Below are 21041 nucleotides of genomic sequence, written 5' to 3'. Positions count from 1 at the left end.
GGCCTGGGGTCATTTACTGCAGCTGAAATTCAGTTTTTGGCCTGTGCTGACATAGTCTGTGCCAGTGCTTCTGTCAGCCATAGTTCATAACAGTATGGATTACTCTCTCCTGTCTGAGAGGAGGTGGAGGAGGAGGTCTGTTAAGACAGGGATTGGGGAGTTGGGTCAGATATGTACCCGTCATAGGGTTTTGTGGTTTGAGGACTAAGGGCTGTGGCCTCTCAGGTTTCCGCCAGGTCTCCATGATGGAGTGCGAGCTTCTCTGGGTGCAAATCACACTGACAGATTCTGGGCCGCCCTGCACTCGGCTGTATGAAAATCAGCGCTGTTACCTAGGCAACAGAGGGAAAGGCTTTTCAAAAGGAACATCTTGTCATTTTCTTTAATCCACTGCAGCTGGAGATTCAGAACACTATTATTAAATTGCAGTTGCTATGGCTACCAACATTTGTACCAGCAGCCGTTTCAGAGGCTCTCGCCCTGCATATCCAGAGCCAGCTCCCCCACCTCCACCCCTCCTCCTTTTAGGGGATTCTGTTTTATTGCTGCATCCACAATATCAGGCCTGCAAATGTGCTCTGCTCAGCTTGCTGTGCAGGAACAGTCGACCAGGAATATTCTAAAATCTAAAATCTTTATTTGCTTTTCAGAATAAAACACTGTACTTTTCTCACTTGATTTGCCTGTGAAGATTTCCACAATAGAAAGTATAGCCCCTGTCCCCTCACACTGTATTTGATCTTGTCCGGGTCATGAATTGTTAGTTTTCTGACATTTTCTTTCTTCCCTGCTTTCATCCTTATTTAGGATACCCAGTTGTGACTTTGTACTTTGTGCAATTGTTTAGCTGACAGGCACAATGCTGACAGATTTCTTTCAGCTCGCTTTGAAATGTTGCCAGGTAAATATTTTGTTTCAATCTGCTCTTTGTCTCTTCTCAGGCGACTAAACAGCACACAAGGGGAAATCCGAGTGGGACCCAGTCACCAAGTAAGTCATTGTAGAACACACTTCACCCAGCAGTTGACATGAGAGATTTCTCAAGTGTTGGTGAAAGTTTTTTTTTTTTGTTTTTTTTTACACATTGGAAACAGCATGCAGCCTCTCTATTACAAAATTGTCTTGGATGTGTGGATTTCATGATCACACAATTAGCTAAAATTGGTCAACTCTTCTCTTACCTCATTGATGCCATTTAGTCTGATTGATGGTATTGCCTGTTTTTAAGATAATCAAATCCAAACAAGATGTGTAGTAGCATAATAATCTTTGCTGCAATGTTGCATTTCGTTGCCTTGTACTTGTACATGTGTAATGACAATAAAGTTGAATTTAATCACAAGACGGATAATTATTTAAAATGCAGTACATCTAAAACTTTCTGTCTAAATGTTAAAAAAACCCAGCAATTTTATCAGGTGGTGATGCCAGTGTGGAATCAAGATCCTTTAAATTAGACATACTGCGCAGTTTACATAGAAGTTTGCATGGTAATTTACAGTAATATTTGCATCTGCCAGCTTGAGCTGTAGTGAAACTGTGCTATAACTGTGCATAAAAACTTGCTTGAGTTTAAATATATCAGTAAGTGTCAGGAGGATCTCTATAGGCTCCATCTTAAAAAAAAAAAAAAAAAAAAACCAGCAAAAAACAACAACAATGTCTTGAGACAGTCTTGTTCATCTGACCTCCTGTAAGGACAGAAAGTCATCTGAGTACTACAGTTCTGTGTTAAGGTTTTCCCCGCTGCCACCACCCTGCCACCCAGTGAAAAGTTGATGACAGGGGATTGAAAGCTGATATTTTTCTTCAAGCTTGCATGCTATTTGTAGTGTGACACCATCTGTCCCGCTCCTTCTCCCTGGACCTTAATAGGCCAAGCTCCCAGAGCTGCAGCCTTTCCCCTCTCCTGGTGGCCAGGCCGTGACTGAGAATGAGGAGCTGGTCTGGATGCCAGGGGTTAATGACTGTGATCTTCTCATGTACCTCAGAGCCGCAAGGTAAGCCCAGAGAAACGCAGCAAGTCGGACCTGGCAGGGCTGCAAGGTGTAACCTACTATTTCAAGGGAAAATTATCACCAATTAGGTTAAAGATAGTTGTTTCAAAAATATGTAACCCCAAAGTGTCCCTTTCCCTCACTATTGATATCTGAGTGTAGTTGCATACATTCAGTACTTAAAAATATCAAGATATCAAAGACTCACCATCAAAGTAAAAACATCTACAGGACAGCAGTGGCTTCCACTCTCCAGAATGAAGCTGTTATTGTACCCAAGATCAGTCAAACCAAATTTCTGTACATTTTTGTAGTCTCAAGAGTGGTATTTTAATGCTACTTATTAATGTTACACTACATCAAGTGTTGTATCATGGGATAAAATCATTCATCAGTGTTTGCTTAGATGTTGTTGCAGTGAAAGTGATATGTGTTAACAGGTCTGTGTATTATCTTGTAGTCAGGGCCACGGTGTAATTAATCACATCTGTCACTGTGACAGACGGTGTTGTAGAAATTCCAAGTCTATATTTATCCATCATATTTCTTTTCATGCTTACCAGTATTACATAGACATATATTGTGTTGCATTTGTGTATAAACTGTGCATTATAATGCGCTTAATGTCAAAACCCTGCTCATTAAAAATGTTGAAAGTATTTTTCTTGCTAGAACAAGCATGCATACAGGTACCATAGTATAATAAATGCTTATTAATATATGCTTCTTGTATCATAAGTTTGCGAGAAATAAGATTTACTGTGGCGTGGGACAGGAGAGGAGACCTAAAGAGCAAAACACTACTGATAATGGTTCAGCAGTGGCTGCATCAGCTCCTACCTTAAATGCTCCATGTTCTGTTGCTGTAATTTGGTTTGCTGTTCTCAGTTCCACACTCCATTCAAGGGCTGCAACAAACAATTATTTTCATTGTTTCATCTGCTAGTTATTTTCTCAATTTAATTGATTAATCGTTTGATCTATAAAACGTCAACATCAGAAAACTGACTTGGAAAAATACCCATCACATTATTCTAGAGCCCAAGATGATGCCATCCAATGTTTTGTGTTGTCTGGACATCAGTCCAAAACCCCAAATACAGTAATTCAATTTACTGTAATGTAAGACCTGGAAGAGCAACAAATTCTCACATTTCAGAATCTGGAAGCATCAAATGTTTGGCATTTTTACTTTTGAAAAATTAGCAAAATAGTTGCCAATTAATTTTCTGTCAAATGACTGATCAATTAATAGACTAATGTAGCAGCTCTACTCCATTCATTACCAATCCAGCTAGTTTATGTTTGTAAAGAACACATTTCTTAGCTTGCTTTCCCTAAACCTGTTTATTAGTTGGCCCCCTTGTTTGAATATTGTGCCATCTTGTTAGAATCGGTTTCATTTACTTTTAGTTTTATGAAGTTATGTGAGTAGCCATATTGCATTCCCAGCAATATATTGAATATATGAAATATGACATTTGTAATTACCTGTCAACACTCGTGAAGTTTGGTAAATGAAGGGAAAATCTGTTATGTTGACTCCTTATACTCATCTGTTGTCATCTCTACTGCCCAGGGGACATGATTAAAAAACAATTACTAACATGGACGTTACAGTCAGTTGAGTGACATTGTAACAGCTCTGTAACTAGGTGGCCGATGTAATGTTGATTTCATATGCGTTGTGTCCACAGGAGCATGGCTGCTTTTGCAGGGATGTGTGACGGAGGCTCAACAGAAGATGGGTGTCTAGCAGCCTCTCGAGATGACACTACATTAAACGCACTTAACACTGTAAGTAGTAATGAAACAAGTCTAACACTAGAAATCAAAGGTACATAATAGAAAAAACACCAATCCATCGGATTCCACTGTTATTTTAGCTATGATGCAGCTCTACAGTGATGGGCAATGATAAGGCCCCAGAGCCAGTAGAATAGCCCCCTGTAGTAAACCCAGGCTTACAATACATTAGGCGTAATGAGAGATTTGTCCGTCACATTGACAATGAATACAGAGGAATCAAGCACAAGAAAGAGATTAGAATCATCATAAACAGGGCATTTATATTCCGACTCTATAAACAGGAAAATTAACATAGCGGGCAGGTCATTGTCTCTCGACCTTCTTCTCAATTTGCAATTCCAATGAGTAATGCTTGTTTATTCTCAGAGGAAGAGCTCCAGTGCTGCCTGTTTCACCCAATTGAATGTGACACAGGGCTTAAAGCTGCACAGCAATTGCCTTTGTCATTGTGTTGTTTATTTCCAGGCTGGTTCTTAGATCTTTGCACGGCATTTCGCTCTAAGATCTCTATTTAAAGGTTGTCACTCCTGGATGTAAACTCTGTTTGTAATACAAATCGGCTCAATAAAATGTGCCTCTTGTGTCACTGTAAAGAAAGTTGGCACCTTAGCTAATGTTGCTTTTTTATATCCATGCATTGCTTTATAATCATTATAAGCTGATATTTTTTGTGATTTTTCTCAGCTTCACGAGAGCAGCTATGATGCAGGAAAAGCTCTCCAGCGTCTGGTGAAGAAGCCTGTACCCAAACTGATCGAGAAGTGCTGGTCTGAAGATGAAGTGGTAAGAGAACCGTGCCTTTCATTTGGAAATGCATTGACAAGATGTCATGCTTTAAACATAATTATTTAAAGCATACACCTTAAGTTGGCAAACACAACAAATTGATATTTTGTTCAGGGTCATTCTATAGTTTTCTTTATTTCTTATATGGATACCTGCTGTCTGTCAGAGCTCGGTTTGTGTCTTTAGAGGGAGCTGTTGAGGGAGAGTTAAAACAAGGCTCTTGGCCCAGTCTCACAAGACATCAGTGAAAACACTCGTCAGTTTCCAGCTCCGCCAAGGCCCAAGAGCAGCTGCATCCTGTTTATCACCCACAGAATAAATCTTTAGCATGGAAGTCTGGAAAGGGAAAAGATTGAGTGCTGGTAATGTTAGCTTCCATTTGAATTTAGATGTGAATTTCACCACAGCTGCTGAAGGGCTGGAATCAGAAAATGGCAGCCCTTCTCCCTGATCAAACACCACATCATGAACGGGTAGGAGGAGAATGAAAGTGCTGGATAACACCATGTGAAAACGACTGAAAGCTGCGGCTTTGGCCTTGATGCTTTATGACACACTGCACTACATGTTTGTATACCCACTCCCTTTTAAAGACAACACTACTGACTAATCTGACTGTAGAGCTTAGAAAAACACAAGGCTCCACCACTAAAATCCTCCAGTGTTAGTTTTTCCTCCGTTTTCCACTTTGATATTGTTTGGTAATGCCGAAGCTTGGCAGTCTTTTGTTGAGCTTTGAATCCAGCAGCTCGGAGCCACTGGAAGTGAATGGGTTGATTTGTCTTGTATTTCAACATGATGGGCACATTTGAATAAAGCCAGAGCCCACGGCAGGACCACAGCGAATCACAACAAATTAAGTCAGCCATCCTTTTGTGGACTAGTTATGAGTTCGCCTTTATTTATGCATGCTTGCTGGCGCCAAGCTAAACTGCTGTGCAAAGATGATCAGAGCCGGGGACAGGCCTGTTGATGGGAGGCTCTATTGCTACACTCCACCACAGCAGGTCACAGACCACTTGTCAAAGAAGCACAGTAGGGGCTCGACAGTAGAAGCTGTAAATAACCCCATTCAGACAATGAAGTGATCACTTCAGTAATTCACTTTTGGCTTTTTTGAATCAGAGACAAATTTTGTCAACATTACAGTGTTATTTATCTGTAATAATAGACCCTAATGTATTCTTGGAATCTTTAAGTATGATTGAACTCAGTGACACAGGCTAGGAAAAAAGAGAAACATTATTTGTGTTCTTGCACTGTATAGCTGAAATCAGCATATGATACCACAATATAGCTTAACTAATACTGGATTTTTTTTCCAATATCGATATGTGGAAGTCTGATAACATTATACCTGCCGATAGTCATTTTCTTTAACATAAACGCCTAACAGATGCCATATATTGATATTTTTATTTATTTTATTATATATATATATGTATGTATATATATGTATGTATGTATATATATATGTATGTATGTATATATATATGTATGTATGTATATATATATGTATGTATGTATGTATATATATGTATATGTATGTATATGTGTATATATATGTATATGTATATGTATATATATATATGTATATGTATATATGTATATATGTGTGTATATGTATATATGTATATATATGTATATATATGTTATTTTTATAGAATTGTGACCAAGCTAGCAGTTCATTTTACAATGTAAAAATAAACTTGTCAAACTATGTAATGTAGACACTGCTAACTGTCTAAATGACCTCAAACCTAGTTTGCCACTTATATACTTTAATTTCTTGTTACGTATTGGCCAACATATACACCGATACGAAATATCTGCAATAAGCAAATATTGGTCAACATCAATCAATCAAACTTTATTTCTATAGCACCTTCCAACAACTGAAACTGAACCAAAGTGCTGTACAACAACATTAAAAATAAGATAAAAAGAAATAATAATAATAATGATAATAACAAATAATAATAAAAGTACAAATAGGTCAGCAGAGCACATTACAACATTAAGATAAAGAGAAGTGTCACAGGGCCACTAAGTGTTTAAAAGCATGTTGGCCTGGCTGATTTATTGGTCTAGCTGTGTACCATAATATAGCAAATGTATGCAAAATTACATATAAATCACTAAATTGATGTGTTCCACTGTTATATGACATCAGATACAACTCTTAACACCTTTATAACTAACTTTGTTAGTATTTTAGAAACAGTGTGCTTGCTTGGAATTTTGGACAAGTTAACTTGCTATGATCATATTATTACAACAAAATTCCACTGAAACAGAATAACACTGAAATATTGCCCGGCTCTGAAGCCCATTTAATTTATTCTGTAACCTGGGTCAAGGCTACTTAATCCACACTTTCACAGAGAAGTTTCATCATGTTCAGACAGCATTATGTAACTGAAGTGGCAGAGCTGTCAGGGAGTCCAGTACATGGTGTTAGCCATGTTCATTGCCGGGTGTGTTTTGTGTCTGCGGGTGGAGGCAGTCAGCAGGCCACTTATGCTCCACCTGCCCCACAGTGTCCACAGCCCTGGAGAAGCAGCATCTTGACTCTGGTCGGCGAAGGACACAGCTCCCAGTGATTTGATCACCAATTGTGCTTTTTCAGCCCTGCAGCCTTGAGGGACAGGTGTAAATGTAACTCCAACCTTGACGCACTCACAGAAATCAGCCCTGCTGCTCTTCATTTATTTATCACCCCTTGCTCTGCCTCTCCTCTTCCTCCTCCTCTCCCGCTTCCATCTTATCCCCTCCAGAACTGGCTTCATTATCCCTGCCTGCTCTTCTTTTGCCCCACCCGGGCATTCTTTTAGAGACGTGAATAAAAGTGACAGCGAGGGCCGCTAGAATGACAGAATCAGCCTGTCTGCAGGGTCACTTGTCACCCTCCCCTCCCCCCTTTGACTTCTCTTGCCCCCCACCCCACCTCACTTCTCTCCGCCTGCAGCTGCTGCCACATAGCACATAATCCTGGACCTTGTCTCAACTCTCTAACTGTTGAAAAATATTTATAATTTGTCCCCACACACATCCCCACTGAAAGATCCCCTGCCATGATAATTTGTAAGCCGTTTCATTACTGCTGTGGAGGAAGTGACAGCGCTGCAAAGCAGAGTATTTATTTCATTTTTATTTCACAGTAAGATTTGTTACAGTCAACCCCCGAACAGTCGTTCACTGTGAGATTATTAGTACAACTTTCAGATATTGAAAATCCACCACGTTGATGTGAGCACCACTCAAACAGTTGCATGCATCTGTAAGGTGGTAACTGTACATTACACCAAATCTCAAATGTTATCAAATAAATTAAATTAAAAAAATATAAATATTTCACCAGAAACATCTACTGCGCAGTCCACCAAGTAAAGGGAAAATGTAATCTGTTATTATGGGTGGGTGAAATGTTTCAGACAGTCAGACGTGGAATAGTCCTCTGCTTTTTCTAAAGTCAAACTGAGCGAGGCAATCCCACTACACCACTTCTTTATGTGTTTTATCAGAAGCCAAATCAATGCTCACTGCCCACACAGAACTCTCTTCCCATCCTTTTGATTATGCGATAGTCTTGACGGCAAAAAAATAAACTCTTTTATACCAGGAACAAAAAGCACATCAAGTGAAAAGCATACAGGTTGTTTCTTTTTGTTGCCATTAAACATGTCTCCACTGATGCTCTATTGCGAAATAGCAATAATGTTACAACACTGAATAGTTTTCCAATCTAAATATCCACTTGTTGTAAAGCATGAAACCACAATTAGCTGACAGGATATGATTATTAACAGTGGGAACAACTTTTGCTTTTCAAATCAGAAGAAAACTGTTACAGATTGTTATTAAATGAACAGCTTTTGGTGACTGAATCTTGGGCTGTAGCTGGCCACTGCTGACATTTTCTGGGCATGTATAGATGTATACATGTTTTTGATTAAAATGCTTGCGCATGTTCCACTTTATGAAATAAAGTTGTCTCTCAAAGATTGTAGAAGTCCAGTTTTGTAAGTTAATATTCATGATGTGATCATTTATTAGTTGGACAGACGGCACTGGAAAACCTGGACACTATACAGATCACAGGCATGGCTTTTTTTTTCAGTAATGAAGTATTGTGTCTTTTTAGACTTTTTATGAAAACTTTAATCAGTTATTTATGATTATTATATACAGATGTCATTATCAGCCTCATTATTCTCCTCTGTTTCCACTATTCAGATTATCTTTATTGAAAGTATTGATAAACAGGATTATGACAGTGTCAGAAAGTTCTTATACAACAAATACATTGTATCTAGTATCTCCCGCCTTACGCAAATATTAAATCTTAAATTCACACCCAGCCACAGATGCAGGGCTATCATTTTCCTCTGTTGATCTAAAGAATATGAAATGAATAGATCTTATTCTAAGAGTTATTTATTTAGATATACTGTCTCAATAAAATCCCAGGTAAGGTCAGTATTACATCATCAAATTGATTCCTTTGCACCCGCCCTACCTACAGGCTTGGTCAAGGTCATCAAAGGATTTTGATAAAGTGAACTCGTCTCTTCACATGACGTTACTGTCATTCCTGATTGTAAGTAAGTGGTGCTAATAATGCATCGGCCAACAGGAGGTGCCATATAAACAATCAGGCGCAGCAGCAGTCGTGCTGTGTGTCATCATGTCAGAGACAGAGAGGCTGATCTATGACTGCTGTGGGGCGGCAGGTCTGTTCCTCAGCCAGCTGCACTGTGCCGCGGCTTATCTCCGGCTGTGTCTTCAGCTGATGGATGACTGAAGCAGACAGCACTGAGGTGGGAGGGGAGGGAAGAAGGAAGACGAGGGATGGGAGAGAGTAGCGGCCCCCCCAGTGGTTGAACACAGCCTACAGACCTGAGACGCACTAGCCAACCAAAAACACCTCAGGCAGATAAAACACAACATGCCGCCCTGCGTCCCCTGCTGCATGCTGTAGATTATTTGAAAGTTAGATGGGCAGGTTTCCTTCAGTGGTCCTCGTCTGCCGAGGGAGCTCTGTTTGCTCCACTGAGATTTAGTGTCAACAGTGCATTTTATCACCATTATGGTACAGTGCCAGCAATGCTTTTTAGGGTTGTTTGGTAACTAAATAGCAGGCAGGATGGGTGTGTGCTGGAATTTCCTGTCACCTTTTGTGTCAGTACAAGCCAAAGGCAAGCAGAGGATGTTACTTTGCCTGCTAAAAGTTGGCAGAATATCTCCATGTTTATTATTGGGTAAATATAAAAACAGGACTTTTGGGCTAAAGGTTTTTAGCTACTGAAAAATATTTACTGTTGTTTAGGCTTTTTAAGAAGGGTTTCTAATCAAAGGGTATATCTCCTTTAACATCTACATACATTTTAGCATATCTAAACATAGACTTATGTCTTTATATATGGTGTCAGTGCAAAGAGGATGTGGTAGTCCAGTGTCTGTCATGCGGTCTCCCCCTCTCTTATTCAAGCATGTTGTGATTTTCTCTCTGCACACCGTGGCCATCTTATTACTAGCTGATATTTCATAACAGACAGCAGTGTTTTTACCCTTTGGTTTTGGCTAGCTGACTGACTGTCCTTGGCCCTCTGGGTTTATACACAGCAGGCTTTGAAAGGTCAGCTTTTAACAACAAGTCAAGTATAATGACTCCATATTGAGTGAAAGTGGCTTTGTTTGCTGTTGGACGGTCTTACGTCAGTGTTTTCATGGAATGACATTTAGCAGGAGTTATGATCCATGTGTGAGCCTGCGCTCTGTTTGTCATCATGATACCGTCTTTGTGCATATGTCTGCATTATCTTAACCAGTTTTACAACTCCCAACAATCAACTCTCAAGCAGGAAGTGCGCACGCACAACAATGGCCTATTGAATAATTTTTTCTCATTCTCCTCCTCCTCTCCAGCTTCACAATAGTGCTCTGTTAGTCTCGGAGGGGAAACTTGGGGCGGGTGAAAAGCGCCAGCTCTCTGGAACACGCTCAGAGAGAGAAGCCTGTTGTTTCTGCACAGCGGATGGCCATTTGGTAGCGTTTCCACCCAGACCCAGACCCCCTCCTCCCTCCTTCTCCTCTCGCGCTCTTGCTTGCTTGCTCGCTTGCTCGCTCTGGCTCTTTCAGCCCCTCCTCCGCCGCTGTGTTGCCTAGCAACGGAGGGCTGGAGCAATCGGAGCAGGGGCAGAGCGATTCAGGGAGCAGATTGGCGGATGATTTATTAGCTGGGCTGGAGAGCAGTGAGCCCAGGCAGCTGAAATGGAGCCTTAAACTGGAGCCGACGTGTAGAGGGGGAGGAGGGAGCCACTGAGAGAAAGAAAATGGGAGGGAGGGGGGAGAGAGGGGGCGTGCAGACAGCTCCTCTATGGAGACGGACGGACAGACTGACTGTGTGAATAGTACAGTTGGGGAACATAATTAAGGTGACATAATTAGGACAGACACACAGGCTGCATGGGCAGGTCTAATTGTTGACTATTCCTACCATCACTGCGAGGCAGGAATTCTCAATCCAAACTCTTCTCATGTATGGTCCCTCGGTGGTGGAATGGGTAACCAGACTCGATTAGGTCAGCAGAATCCCTCTATGTTGAAAACCTACCTCTTCCCAGAGTACTTACTCACCTAATATGCTCTTGATCGCTCACCTTACTGCAGCTAAAGAGACATTAAACACATCGCTGATATTTATCCTAACTCATCCTCAGGACTAACTCTGCTTTAGGATTATTCAAATATTTGTGCATCCTTGTGAAATTTTGCACTATTTTTTCCCCCATTTTCCCAACATTTTTTAAGCTAATATTTCAAATGAATATTTACATACATTTTGTCATCGCCTGTCAAACAAGCCCTGTAATGTTGATCCTCTTAATCTCTGCAGTGGCATTCCACTGGTTATATGTAGCTCTGTGGAAGTTTGACTGACAGTCCAAATGGTAATCTGCTCTTAACCCCTCAAGTGGTTGGAAATGGGTGTCGGATGTGGGGGAGTGCTTGTGTTGGAGACGGCTCCATCTACTGGCTAATCAACCACTACACCTTCAGTTTGATTAATGCAAATTAAGTGCTGTCTCATGCCACTGATAGGACAGGCTTTTTTGTTCACCTGTCAGCTCTTTTATATCTAGCTTTTGACCAGGCCTCTTATGTTGATTATTTAGTCTGGTTAAACTTAAACTTATGCTTTTGTACTTACTTTTAAGTTCCTCACAATTACACAGTTAAACTCGAAACTTGAGACTATAGAGTTTGTTTGCGTAATGAAGATAAATACAGTTATTCATTCCTTTTGTTGAGATAGGTCTGTCTTTCCCGCCTGTAATTTTTCCTCCTAAAAGACAGTTGTGTTTTGCAGCTGGCTGTGTTACTCCTGTAAATTTGGCCTTTTGTTATCCGCAAAAGCTGGGTATGTAAACAATCTGTGGTTACATAATGTACTGTACATGGTATGGAAAATGAACTCCTGACACTCAGGAGAGACTCCATGTCTGGTTTTCCTTCTCACTTGTCTCCTTCCACCATGTCCAAGACCTTTCTCCACACAAATTGTATCAGCCTGCTGGCAGCTAGTTGAGTTTGTGCCTCTGTGTGCGTGCTCACCCCAAGCTCTGCATTTAAAGGACTGCTGTAGATTCTATTTCAATGAAACTGGCAGCTTTGGTGTATTTTTAATAACAAACAGTGGCCTGGCTTTTCCTGTGTCGGGGTAGAGACATGAAGCCTGCTCGTGCAGTGTTAGAAAATTGAGAACAGGCTGAAATGAGCGTTGTGCCAGACACTAACATGAAGCACAGGACTCCACTCCGGGTATTCCAGCCTGCTGCGAACCAGAGGCTCTCTTGCAGAAAGATCACATGTAAAGCCTTCCCCTTTGTAGTGGAAGAGCAGAGAGTGACAAGCTATTTCTTGCTTGTTAAAAAAAAAAAAAAAGGAAAAGAAAAAGCAATGTACCGTCGGAGACATTGTGGATTTGCCCCCTAATTTTTTCTTTACCTGTGGCTGGACGTAGAGATTTGTGCCGTGCTCCCTGAGGACTTTTCCCTGCTTTTTGCTGGAGTTACTTGGTGGAAACGGTTGGCTGAGATCACTGAGCAACGGGGCTCGCCTCTGGAACAAGAAAGTAAATCTGTTGGTTGTCTGCCTCGCTGGTTATGAATGTTTTCAGCCTCCGCTTTTTATGGCTCGCGGTCTATGGCTCTTAAAGGAGAAGAAATAAATTTAGGTTGTTCAGCTTTTTGGTATTTATCCATTTCTGATGTTGTTTTTGTGCTCATTGAGGTGAAGTGGTACGGTCAGTTTTCATGTCAGATTAAACCCGGTGTTATGAAGTAGCCGTTTCTGTCATCATGCCGTTCTTCTCCTTTCACTCATGTAAGGGTATATTTGTCGATTTTACATTATAACATGTTTTCTATGCTTTTTAAATTGCTAAAATGTACAGACAAAAATAGAAACTGGCCACCATGCACAGTGAGGCATTTCTCGCTTTTCAACTCTCAAGTTTAGGTTTTGACTTTAAACTTTTCACTTGTGTGATTAACAGCGTGTTCAACATGTATACTATTGTGTATGCTTTTATATTAGATGATATTTTTCTAACTCTATTTTCTCTGCACATGAAAAGACAAGCTTAATCTCGGCGTCTCTCCCTGCCTTGTCATTTCCTCTCTCGTTTTGCCCTGACATGGCTGTGTTTTCTCCGGAGTTCAAACAGCTACAGAGACTTCTATATACACATCAAACCTCGGCAACGACACACTTGCAAAATGAAAACAGTGTTTTTTGTCGTGGTGCTAACCAGTAACGTTATGCGGTCACAGTTTAGCTGACACATATACTAACTGGTCTTTTCTCTCTCTCTTCCTCTGTGAAAAATTGCAGAAGCGCTTCATTAAAGGGTTGAGACAGTTCGGCAAAAACTTCTTCAGGATCCGGAAAGAGCTGCTGCCCAACAAAGAAACGGTAAGATTATTTGTTTTCTCTCTATACTGTTGAACTTTTGTGTGTGTGTGTGTGTGTTTCATTTGTTTTATAGTACTGAAACATAAAAAATGAGGTACATGTGGTTTTCTTGTAACTAATGCTTGAACAGTAAAACATTTTTAGTGTTATATTTTGAGCAAGGCTGTTTTTTAACCAGAAGCCTTATCGATAAGAAGTAAGTGCTGCCTGCCAACGACTGTACTGCAGTATTGTCAGATCTCCCTTCAGGCTGTCTAGGGAAAAAAAACTTCTTGTTATACCTGAGAAGAGAAAAGGCTAAATGTACTTTACAGACATCCACTGAAACCTTACAAGTGACACGCTGAACATTAATTAGCACCCTCTGTTAGCAAGTTGTAAACAAGTTGTGCAGATGTGATGTGAGCCTCTGTGTTTATAGCACATGTCAGGTCTGAAGAACAGCCTGATTTATCTCATGTTTGTGCTAAAGTATTACAGGAGCACTTGAGATTTTTTTGTGTCCAAAGTGCAGCATAATGGCTTCCACAAGGATTAAAAAGCAGGTTACGATGGGAGCCTTTTTACATAAACTTGAAATCCCTTATAGTGGTACTTTTAAAGGAAACAAAATTATATTTAGTGTTCGAAAGTGTCAAATTTAAGTTGAATTATAGAGACAGAAGAAATAACTGAGATTACATTGCTTAGTACTTTCTTTTAAAGGCCCAAATCAATTATTTTTTATCATATAAATTAGAGATATATTCACATACATAAATAAAGATTTTGAGTTTAAGATGTAAAATAAGCTTTTTTTGTGTGTATCTTTCTCAACTGATCATAGCTGAAAATACAGGCTCCTTTGTTTGCTCACATCACTGGTGTCAACAAACCTTCAACAGCATCAGAATATATTAAGAACTTAGGTTGTGTTGCTGTCAAGTGTGAGTCTTCAATTTGAGAGTGAAAGTAGGTTCCACATTTGTGCTTTGAATTTGGCGGTGGGCTCATTCTTCTGTTTACATTTGCAACACAGATAATTGTGCCTTTAACAATTTGGAGGATTAAGTTATAATGTGTTGTTCTTGCATTATACGTCTTCTTTCTTGGTAGTTTTAAAGTTTGTCAATCACTTACAAAACATTTAGATTGAAGGAGACAAAGTGATTTAAAATCTGTCACGCTTTAAGGAACTCTTGAATTTGTGTTGTTTATGTACACGAGCAGAAGGAAGTTCCTCTTGCCAGAGTTTCCCTCCTCTGTGTGTGTGCGCACGCATCAATGTGTTAATCATCACTGAACAACTGTGTGACTTGTTTCATGGTACAGATGGGTCACATCCAGGCCAAACAATGATTAACAACAGTTAACCTTCTTAAATGTGATCATTAAGTTGAAAACACAACATAGCAACCACATAGACTTTGTGTTGTTCCTCTTTAAGCTGAGTTACAGCATTTTACTATAATCTTTGTCTCCTATATCTGCATAAGCAAAACTCTAAGACTGTCTTGACTATAACTGGCAATAAAGGGAACATGTTGTACATGTACATGTTGCTTCAAAGTCCTCCACACCTTTGACTTGGCTGTTAAATTATTCTTAGATGTGCATTTTGATTCATAAAGCAGTGCAGACCTTGCTGTTTCTGTGAGGCTGCTCCTGCTGGAAGTGTGCCGATGCAGTGCTGACACAGACATCAAAGGAAAATCAAAGGTGTTTGTCATACTTCTTGCCACTTCATTTCCTTGTCTGCTATGAGCTAAGGATATGTCAGCCCTGCTTCTCAAACACCCCATGTAATATTTTTACTCAAGAACTCTTTAGAGTCACCTCCTTTTGTACTACATTTTTTATTCCTCAAAACCAATTTAAACCTCTTGAATAAGAGATTAAAGTGTATGAATACAGTTTCCTCACTGAGGTTTCTTCAATTATTTTTACTGGTTTTGAAATATATGACTAGTCCAGTTGATTGGCTATAAAGGAGGTATTAATGTAATTCAACCTGGAGGGGGAGTCTACTTGGCAGGAGAGGTAATAGACCACCTCCAGGATCTGCCACCACCACAGAGCAGAGACAGATTAATTTTCCCCCTGCAAATGGAAAATAAACTGCCCTTTAAACATATAAAAAGAGGAGAAAATGACTGGGAGAGAAAGGGGAGGGTAGCAGCGACCGGAGGAGAAGGGGTAAGGTGGGGCGTTAGCTCAATATAGTCACTGAAAAGCCTGGGTTGTCGCGCAGGGGAAAAAAACTCTTTGCTTATGATTGAACTTGCTTTTGTGCTGTAAGGCTGATCTGTGCGAGTGCCAGTCGATAACCCAAAGGAAAGCTCCATTTATTTTCTACCTGCTCATTCTCAAATCCTATCTCTGGAACATGAGCACAACAATATCTCAAGATATTTTAGGTCTGGGAAACGGCAAAGATTTTCTCACTATCTCCAGTCACAGGCACATATTTCTGTTATTCCACTTGCATGGCAAGCCATCGAAAAATAAGTGTTGCAGAAATGAGGGTGTTCCTGGCCGGACCACAGTTGCTGAGCCGGAGTGCAGAGCATAAAGCTTGGGCTGATATCCAGAGGTCCAGTACAGTGGGTCTGCCCCTCAATGTTCCTCCCGCTAGCCCCTATTAGCTGCGCTGCTCCTGAAGCGCCAGCACGGCTCAAACAGCCAATGCCAAGGGTAAGCACCCAGTGCTGTGTAAACACACCAGGCCTGACTAGCACTCAGGAATGCTTTATATAAAGTCACATAAAGGCCCAGAGGGGGAAGTGGGTGTGTCATCTGACCATCTATAACTGGCTTTGCTGCCACCATTTCCTTCACTCCAGAGAGGACGTCATGGAACATGAGCTTGCTGCTTCCAGTGTTTAAACAACTAAATATGCTGAAATGGCAGATCACAGATAACTCCTCGCCTGATATTTTCACTGGAGGGGTTTTCATAAAAATGTGGTTTTAGGGGGTATCAACAGACAGTGTTTGCTGAAAGGATTTGTATCAGCTGCAGCTCTGTTTGCTGTACAGCCGAACAGAGAAATTTACAGTTGAAAATTAGATCAAATTAGAATGCTTAAGTTTTGGCTTATTTCCATACATGACTGAACTCAAACCATTTAATTGGTGGAGAAAGGACCTGCAGTTAACTTGCAAATTAAATGTTAAGATATGAATGTGCAAATAAGAACAAACTTAAAAAACAAACATAGCTGGACTTCTACTATATTAGGGACAAGGCTATTTTCAGTGTTCAGTCGCCAGTTTCTTTTCACTGTGGTGAAAGCACAGAGTAAAATATGCATCGCTGAGTAAAAAATGTTACTGCAAAATCAACTCATGCCTAAAACTGCATTCAGTACAGCTTATGTCTATGTGTCCTTTGAGAGACATTATAAATTGCATGAAAATACAAGTAATTTATTTACTTTATACTCACATATCAGTGTATTATGCATTTATAGATCATAAAAAAAAAATTCACAATAGAACACAGAGCCTATAATTTAATAAACTCAATGAAGCACTGTAAAACAATTTACAAGCATAGAACAAAAGCTTGGAGTGTGTGTGTGTGTGTTTATCAGTTCAGTTTTCCCTCAAGGGTCCATTCCTGCATCCTGTTGTTTATTCTCTAGTGCTCGCCTTTACTCAACGTTTAAATATTAAACTTCATGTAGTATATTGGCACAGAATTAGCATTAGCACTGACACAGTTAACTAATTGTATTTTAGTGATACTTTATAAAAAATCATGTGAATAATTAAGTTATTAAATATTTTAAAAACAAGTTTATTTATATTAATGTATTTAGTAATATAATTCAGTAAAACTGTTTTAGTAATACAGCCAGCGGGTACTTGCAAGGCAAAACATCAGCAACAAGCCTTGTGAACTTACAGGACAGGAGAAAAAGAATAAAACATTAAACTGATTCATAGAGACATTTTTATGCTGCTGGTTCCTACTTTGTTTTGGCATGGAGGTGGAAAAGACAGAAAGGTGCAGTGGCAGTGTGTTAGAAAAGCTAACACAGGTGAAGCCACAGTGTGTATTTGGTTTGTGTTAACGTCCAAAGTCAAACAAGTGTCCTCAGATGGCAAACAGTTTGATTCCAACAGCTGGTCAAGTAGCATCAATGATTTGATTTATTGTTAGCTTTTGATGGTGGCAGGTGACAGAACAGCACAAGGCGCAAAAGTCACTGTGACTGTAGAGCATGTTATAAATTTCAGGACATATGGGAATATGTCTGATTTTTAAAATGCTGCCTTGTTTGTGTCAGCACTCAGATCAGCCAGGAGGTGATGTGCTGAGCGGTTCTTGCGGCATCTTGTTCTCTCGGAGAAAAGAGAGCACTCAGTCCCCCACCCCCACCCCCAGGTCCTGTCATTTACAGGATGGCCAACAGGAGAACAGTGTTCTCAACACAACCTCACAGCAGATGTTTGCCCTGGTACAATCTGTACAAACGTCAAATTGAATTCATTGCCATGTCCTTAGCTCAGCAGCCAGAACCTTGGGGATGACTGTGATTATAAATACTTTGGTTCAAACACTAATTAAACCAGCTACAAACTACAGGGGCCTGGTCCAGGTTGGCAGCAGCTGTCAGTAGTGTGACAGAACAGCTTTCGTGTTTGGTAAATGATATAACTTGTTTAGGCAGTGAAATCGCTGTCGGCTGATGGAAGCTCAACCAGCATGTATTGATGTTCTTTCAGCAGACCACATGCAATTTAGTGCGACCGAGTGTAGGCAAAATCTTTTTTCAGCCTAATAGATGGAGCACAGAGAGCCGAGCCCTGTGTAATTGAGTTTTTTGGTAGGCTTGTTGTGGTTTTTGGGGACTAGCTTATCAGCAGAACATGCAGGATCGACCCTCCAGCAAAAAGGCACTGTTGCCACCCAATCTGCTTTCATTGGCAAAAGCGCTTACAGCAGGAAAAACACAAGTGCTGATTCTTCAGCATGTACATCCCTGACCTGTGAAAACAGAGCTTATTCAGTCATTCTCTAGCAGAAAGGCTCAGCACAGCAGGGAATGGCTGTCTATTTAACCGCCTTTCATATACACTCTGCTCCACCAGGCAAGGTCCTTTCACCATTCAGTCGCCGCTGTCTGCCGATGGGCTTCAAGGCATCACTGTGGAGGTCTATTTTTGATTGTACTACATACGAAAGGCTTGATACCTTGAATATTTGACCCCTGGATTTTATTTCACAATAACTCCAAGGTGAATTGTGCGGCTTTGGCAATAGGAATAAAAGATTAATTAAAAAGCTACATTGGATTTTTTTTATTATTATTATTTCAGAAACTACCAATTGAGAAAATCAAAGAGAAAAAAACTTTCATAACTTAAAGCAATTTCATAAAACTCAAGTCTAAAGAGGACACAACCACAACAATTTTTGTCTCACCAGGTACCTTGTCATGTTGCAGGAATGTTATTATATTAGTGTTTGTTAATGTTCATTTATTGGGAATTTGTTTGTGAATCTATAACCAGCTTCTAGCGTCAAACTAACTTGCTGCATATTATGTGACAAGTTCATAGAGAACTGAAGTTTTAGAGCATCGTTTTTATGTCATCTCTATCCTTTTAAAGATTACAGATACTTTAATAGGAATGCTGTTAAAAGATTCAAGATAAATAAACATGTATTTTTTTCATTTTAAATGGCCCTGTAGGCATCACAAGTAGACTTCTGACCTACTTAGCCACATAAGCATTTACAAAGTCACCCCCTACCATTACAGCCGGGATGGGGATGATAGAAAAGTCAAGCACTACTCACTGAAACGATAGACTGTACAACCTGTCATGGGCGATGAAGAATATCAAGTCCAGGGGTCGAGCACATACATAATTAAACCCTGGTTTGATTTAGCTCAGAGAAATACATCCCCTTTCACCTCACTGAAATGAATCAGGAAGCAATCCTCCCTCCACCAGCTGCAGACTGTGGAGGAAGCAAAAGGAGCACAGGTTCATGCTGCACTAATGGATGTTTACACAACTCACTATCAGCCACCAGAACCAGAAATCACATGTTCCTTGCACGCTCTGCTCTCACGGAGAGATTTTTATTTGCCCAGAGATTTTTGGGGAGGTTTGTGGTTGGATTCAGTGTTGATTGTCCATTGTTATCCTCTGCTGGCTCTTTATTCCTCACTCTCGACTCTCCTCCACACTCGGCCCTCCCCCTCCTCAGCTCTCCCCTGTTCTCTCCTCCTTCCCCTGCTCTTGCCAGTAACGGCCTTAACCGTTTGGCTTCATGTCAAAGCAGGGGCCTTTTGTGGCTCTGTCACAAATCTGCCAGGAAAAACAGAAACCATCTGTTCAGGCCTGGGCCTGAGAGGGGATGAGGGTGTAAATACATGAGTTTAGCCCTCGCCCTCAGCCCTGCCCGCGCACAGGACCACCGAGCCCAGTGGAGTATCCTGCACTCCCACTCAGCCTCAACCTGCACTCCCACCCGCAATTATACTGTAGTCTACAGTGGTTTCATAGTTAACCTTATTCAGTCTAAATCTTACAAACAGGAACATAAGATGGTTTAAAACACAGTGACTGAGTACAAAACTAAATATGATCATATCAGAAATTATTTTTATGAATTATAACATTTTTCTCAATCACCTGTTGGCTTCTGTTACAAAAATTAGTGCACTGGCCCTAAAAAACATCTCATTTTATTTGAATGATGAGCTTAAAATACATAATAATTTACACATTATAAAAAAATAGTGTATTTATGTGCCAGCACATTAGAGCCATGTTTCTCAGTGAAGGTTAAGTGTCAAGGAAACATTGCTGTACATGATCTTGAACTCCACATCCATTTCACACATGGAAATAACTGGAATGGAAGCCCTGAGTGTCGTGATAGGAGGGTAAGCCCTTTCCTTGTCGGATAATCCAACGGCCAGAAAGCAGATGGAAGCAGTCTAAAAGGCCTTATAATACCAAGCTTATGTTGTCACTATCTCATGTTCTGCGGAGCGGCAGCACACTCTGTACCGCTCTGCATTGATTTAGTGGACTAGGGGGAAATTATAGTGCGGAGGCCAGGGCCAATCTAAATTTCTATTTCAAGTATTTCCATGAATTTTTACCGGATACCGGTGAACTGCTTTAGATACAGGTTCGTGTAATTGTTTCTGTTTTACTGTCCTCTTCGTTTTATGAAGAAATGGCAACATTACTAAGCCCCAATAAGTACACCCAGACTGGAGCTAAACACCCAATCATGGAGAAGAAACACAAGGTGATGAAAATTAAAGTGCTGCTGTGGGCATATGGCAGCATGAAAAAGTGACTTTGATAGGGAAAAGCACACAGTCAGTGTGAGAGATCGGACGTATGTGGCGTCAGGGGAACCAAATTTGACATGCAAGCAGGCTGAGAGAGGTAATCTGTCAATCTCCCTTTGACACTAATTTACAGCACAAAGCCTCTCTCAACCACAGGAAT

The 21041-nt window shown here is 40.4% G+C and overlaps 1 protein-coding gene across 7 annotated transcripts in view; it reads left to right on the top strand.

Annotated features, from left to right (window-relative positions):
- Positions 1–21041, top strand: part of rerea (arginine-glutamic acid dipeptide (RE) repeats a) — a 122904-nt gene that overhangs the window by 90074 nt on the left and 11789 nt on the right. For all 7 annotated transcript variants that reach the window (XM_044209964.1, XM_044209963.1, XM_044209962.1 and 4 more), the window contains 5 exons: positions 942–990; positions 1876–2000; positions 3695–3794; positions 4491–4589; positions 13491–13571. In XM_044209964.1, the coding sequence (XP_044065899.1) occupies positions 942–990; positions 1876–2000; positions 3695–3794; positions 4491–4589; positions 13491–13571 (454 nt within the window). The remainder of the gene's footprint in view (positions 1–941; positions 991–1875; positions 2001–3694; positions 3795–4490; positions 4590–13490; positions 13572–21041) is intronic.

The sequence above is a fragment of the Siniperca chuatsi genome, linkage group LG10 (genome assembly GCF_020085105.1).
Source record: "Siniperca chuatsi isolate FFG_IHB_CAS linkage group LG10, ASM2008510v1, whole genome shotgun sequence".
Classification (NCBI taxonomy): Eukaryota; Metazoa; Chordata; class Actinopteri; order Centrarchiformes; family Sinipercidae; genus Siniperca; species Siniperca chuatsi.
This window is presented reverse-complemented; position numbering and strand designations above follow the sequence as displayed.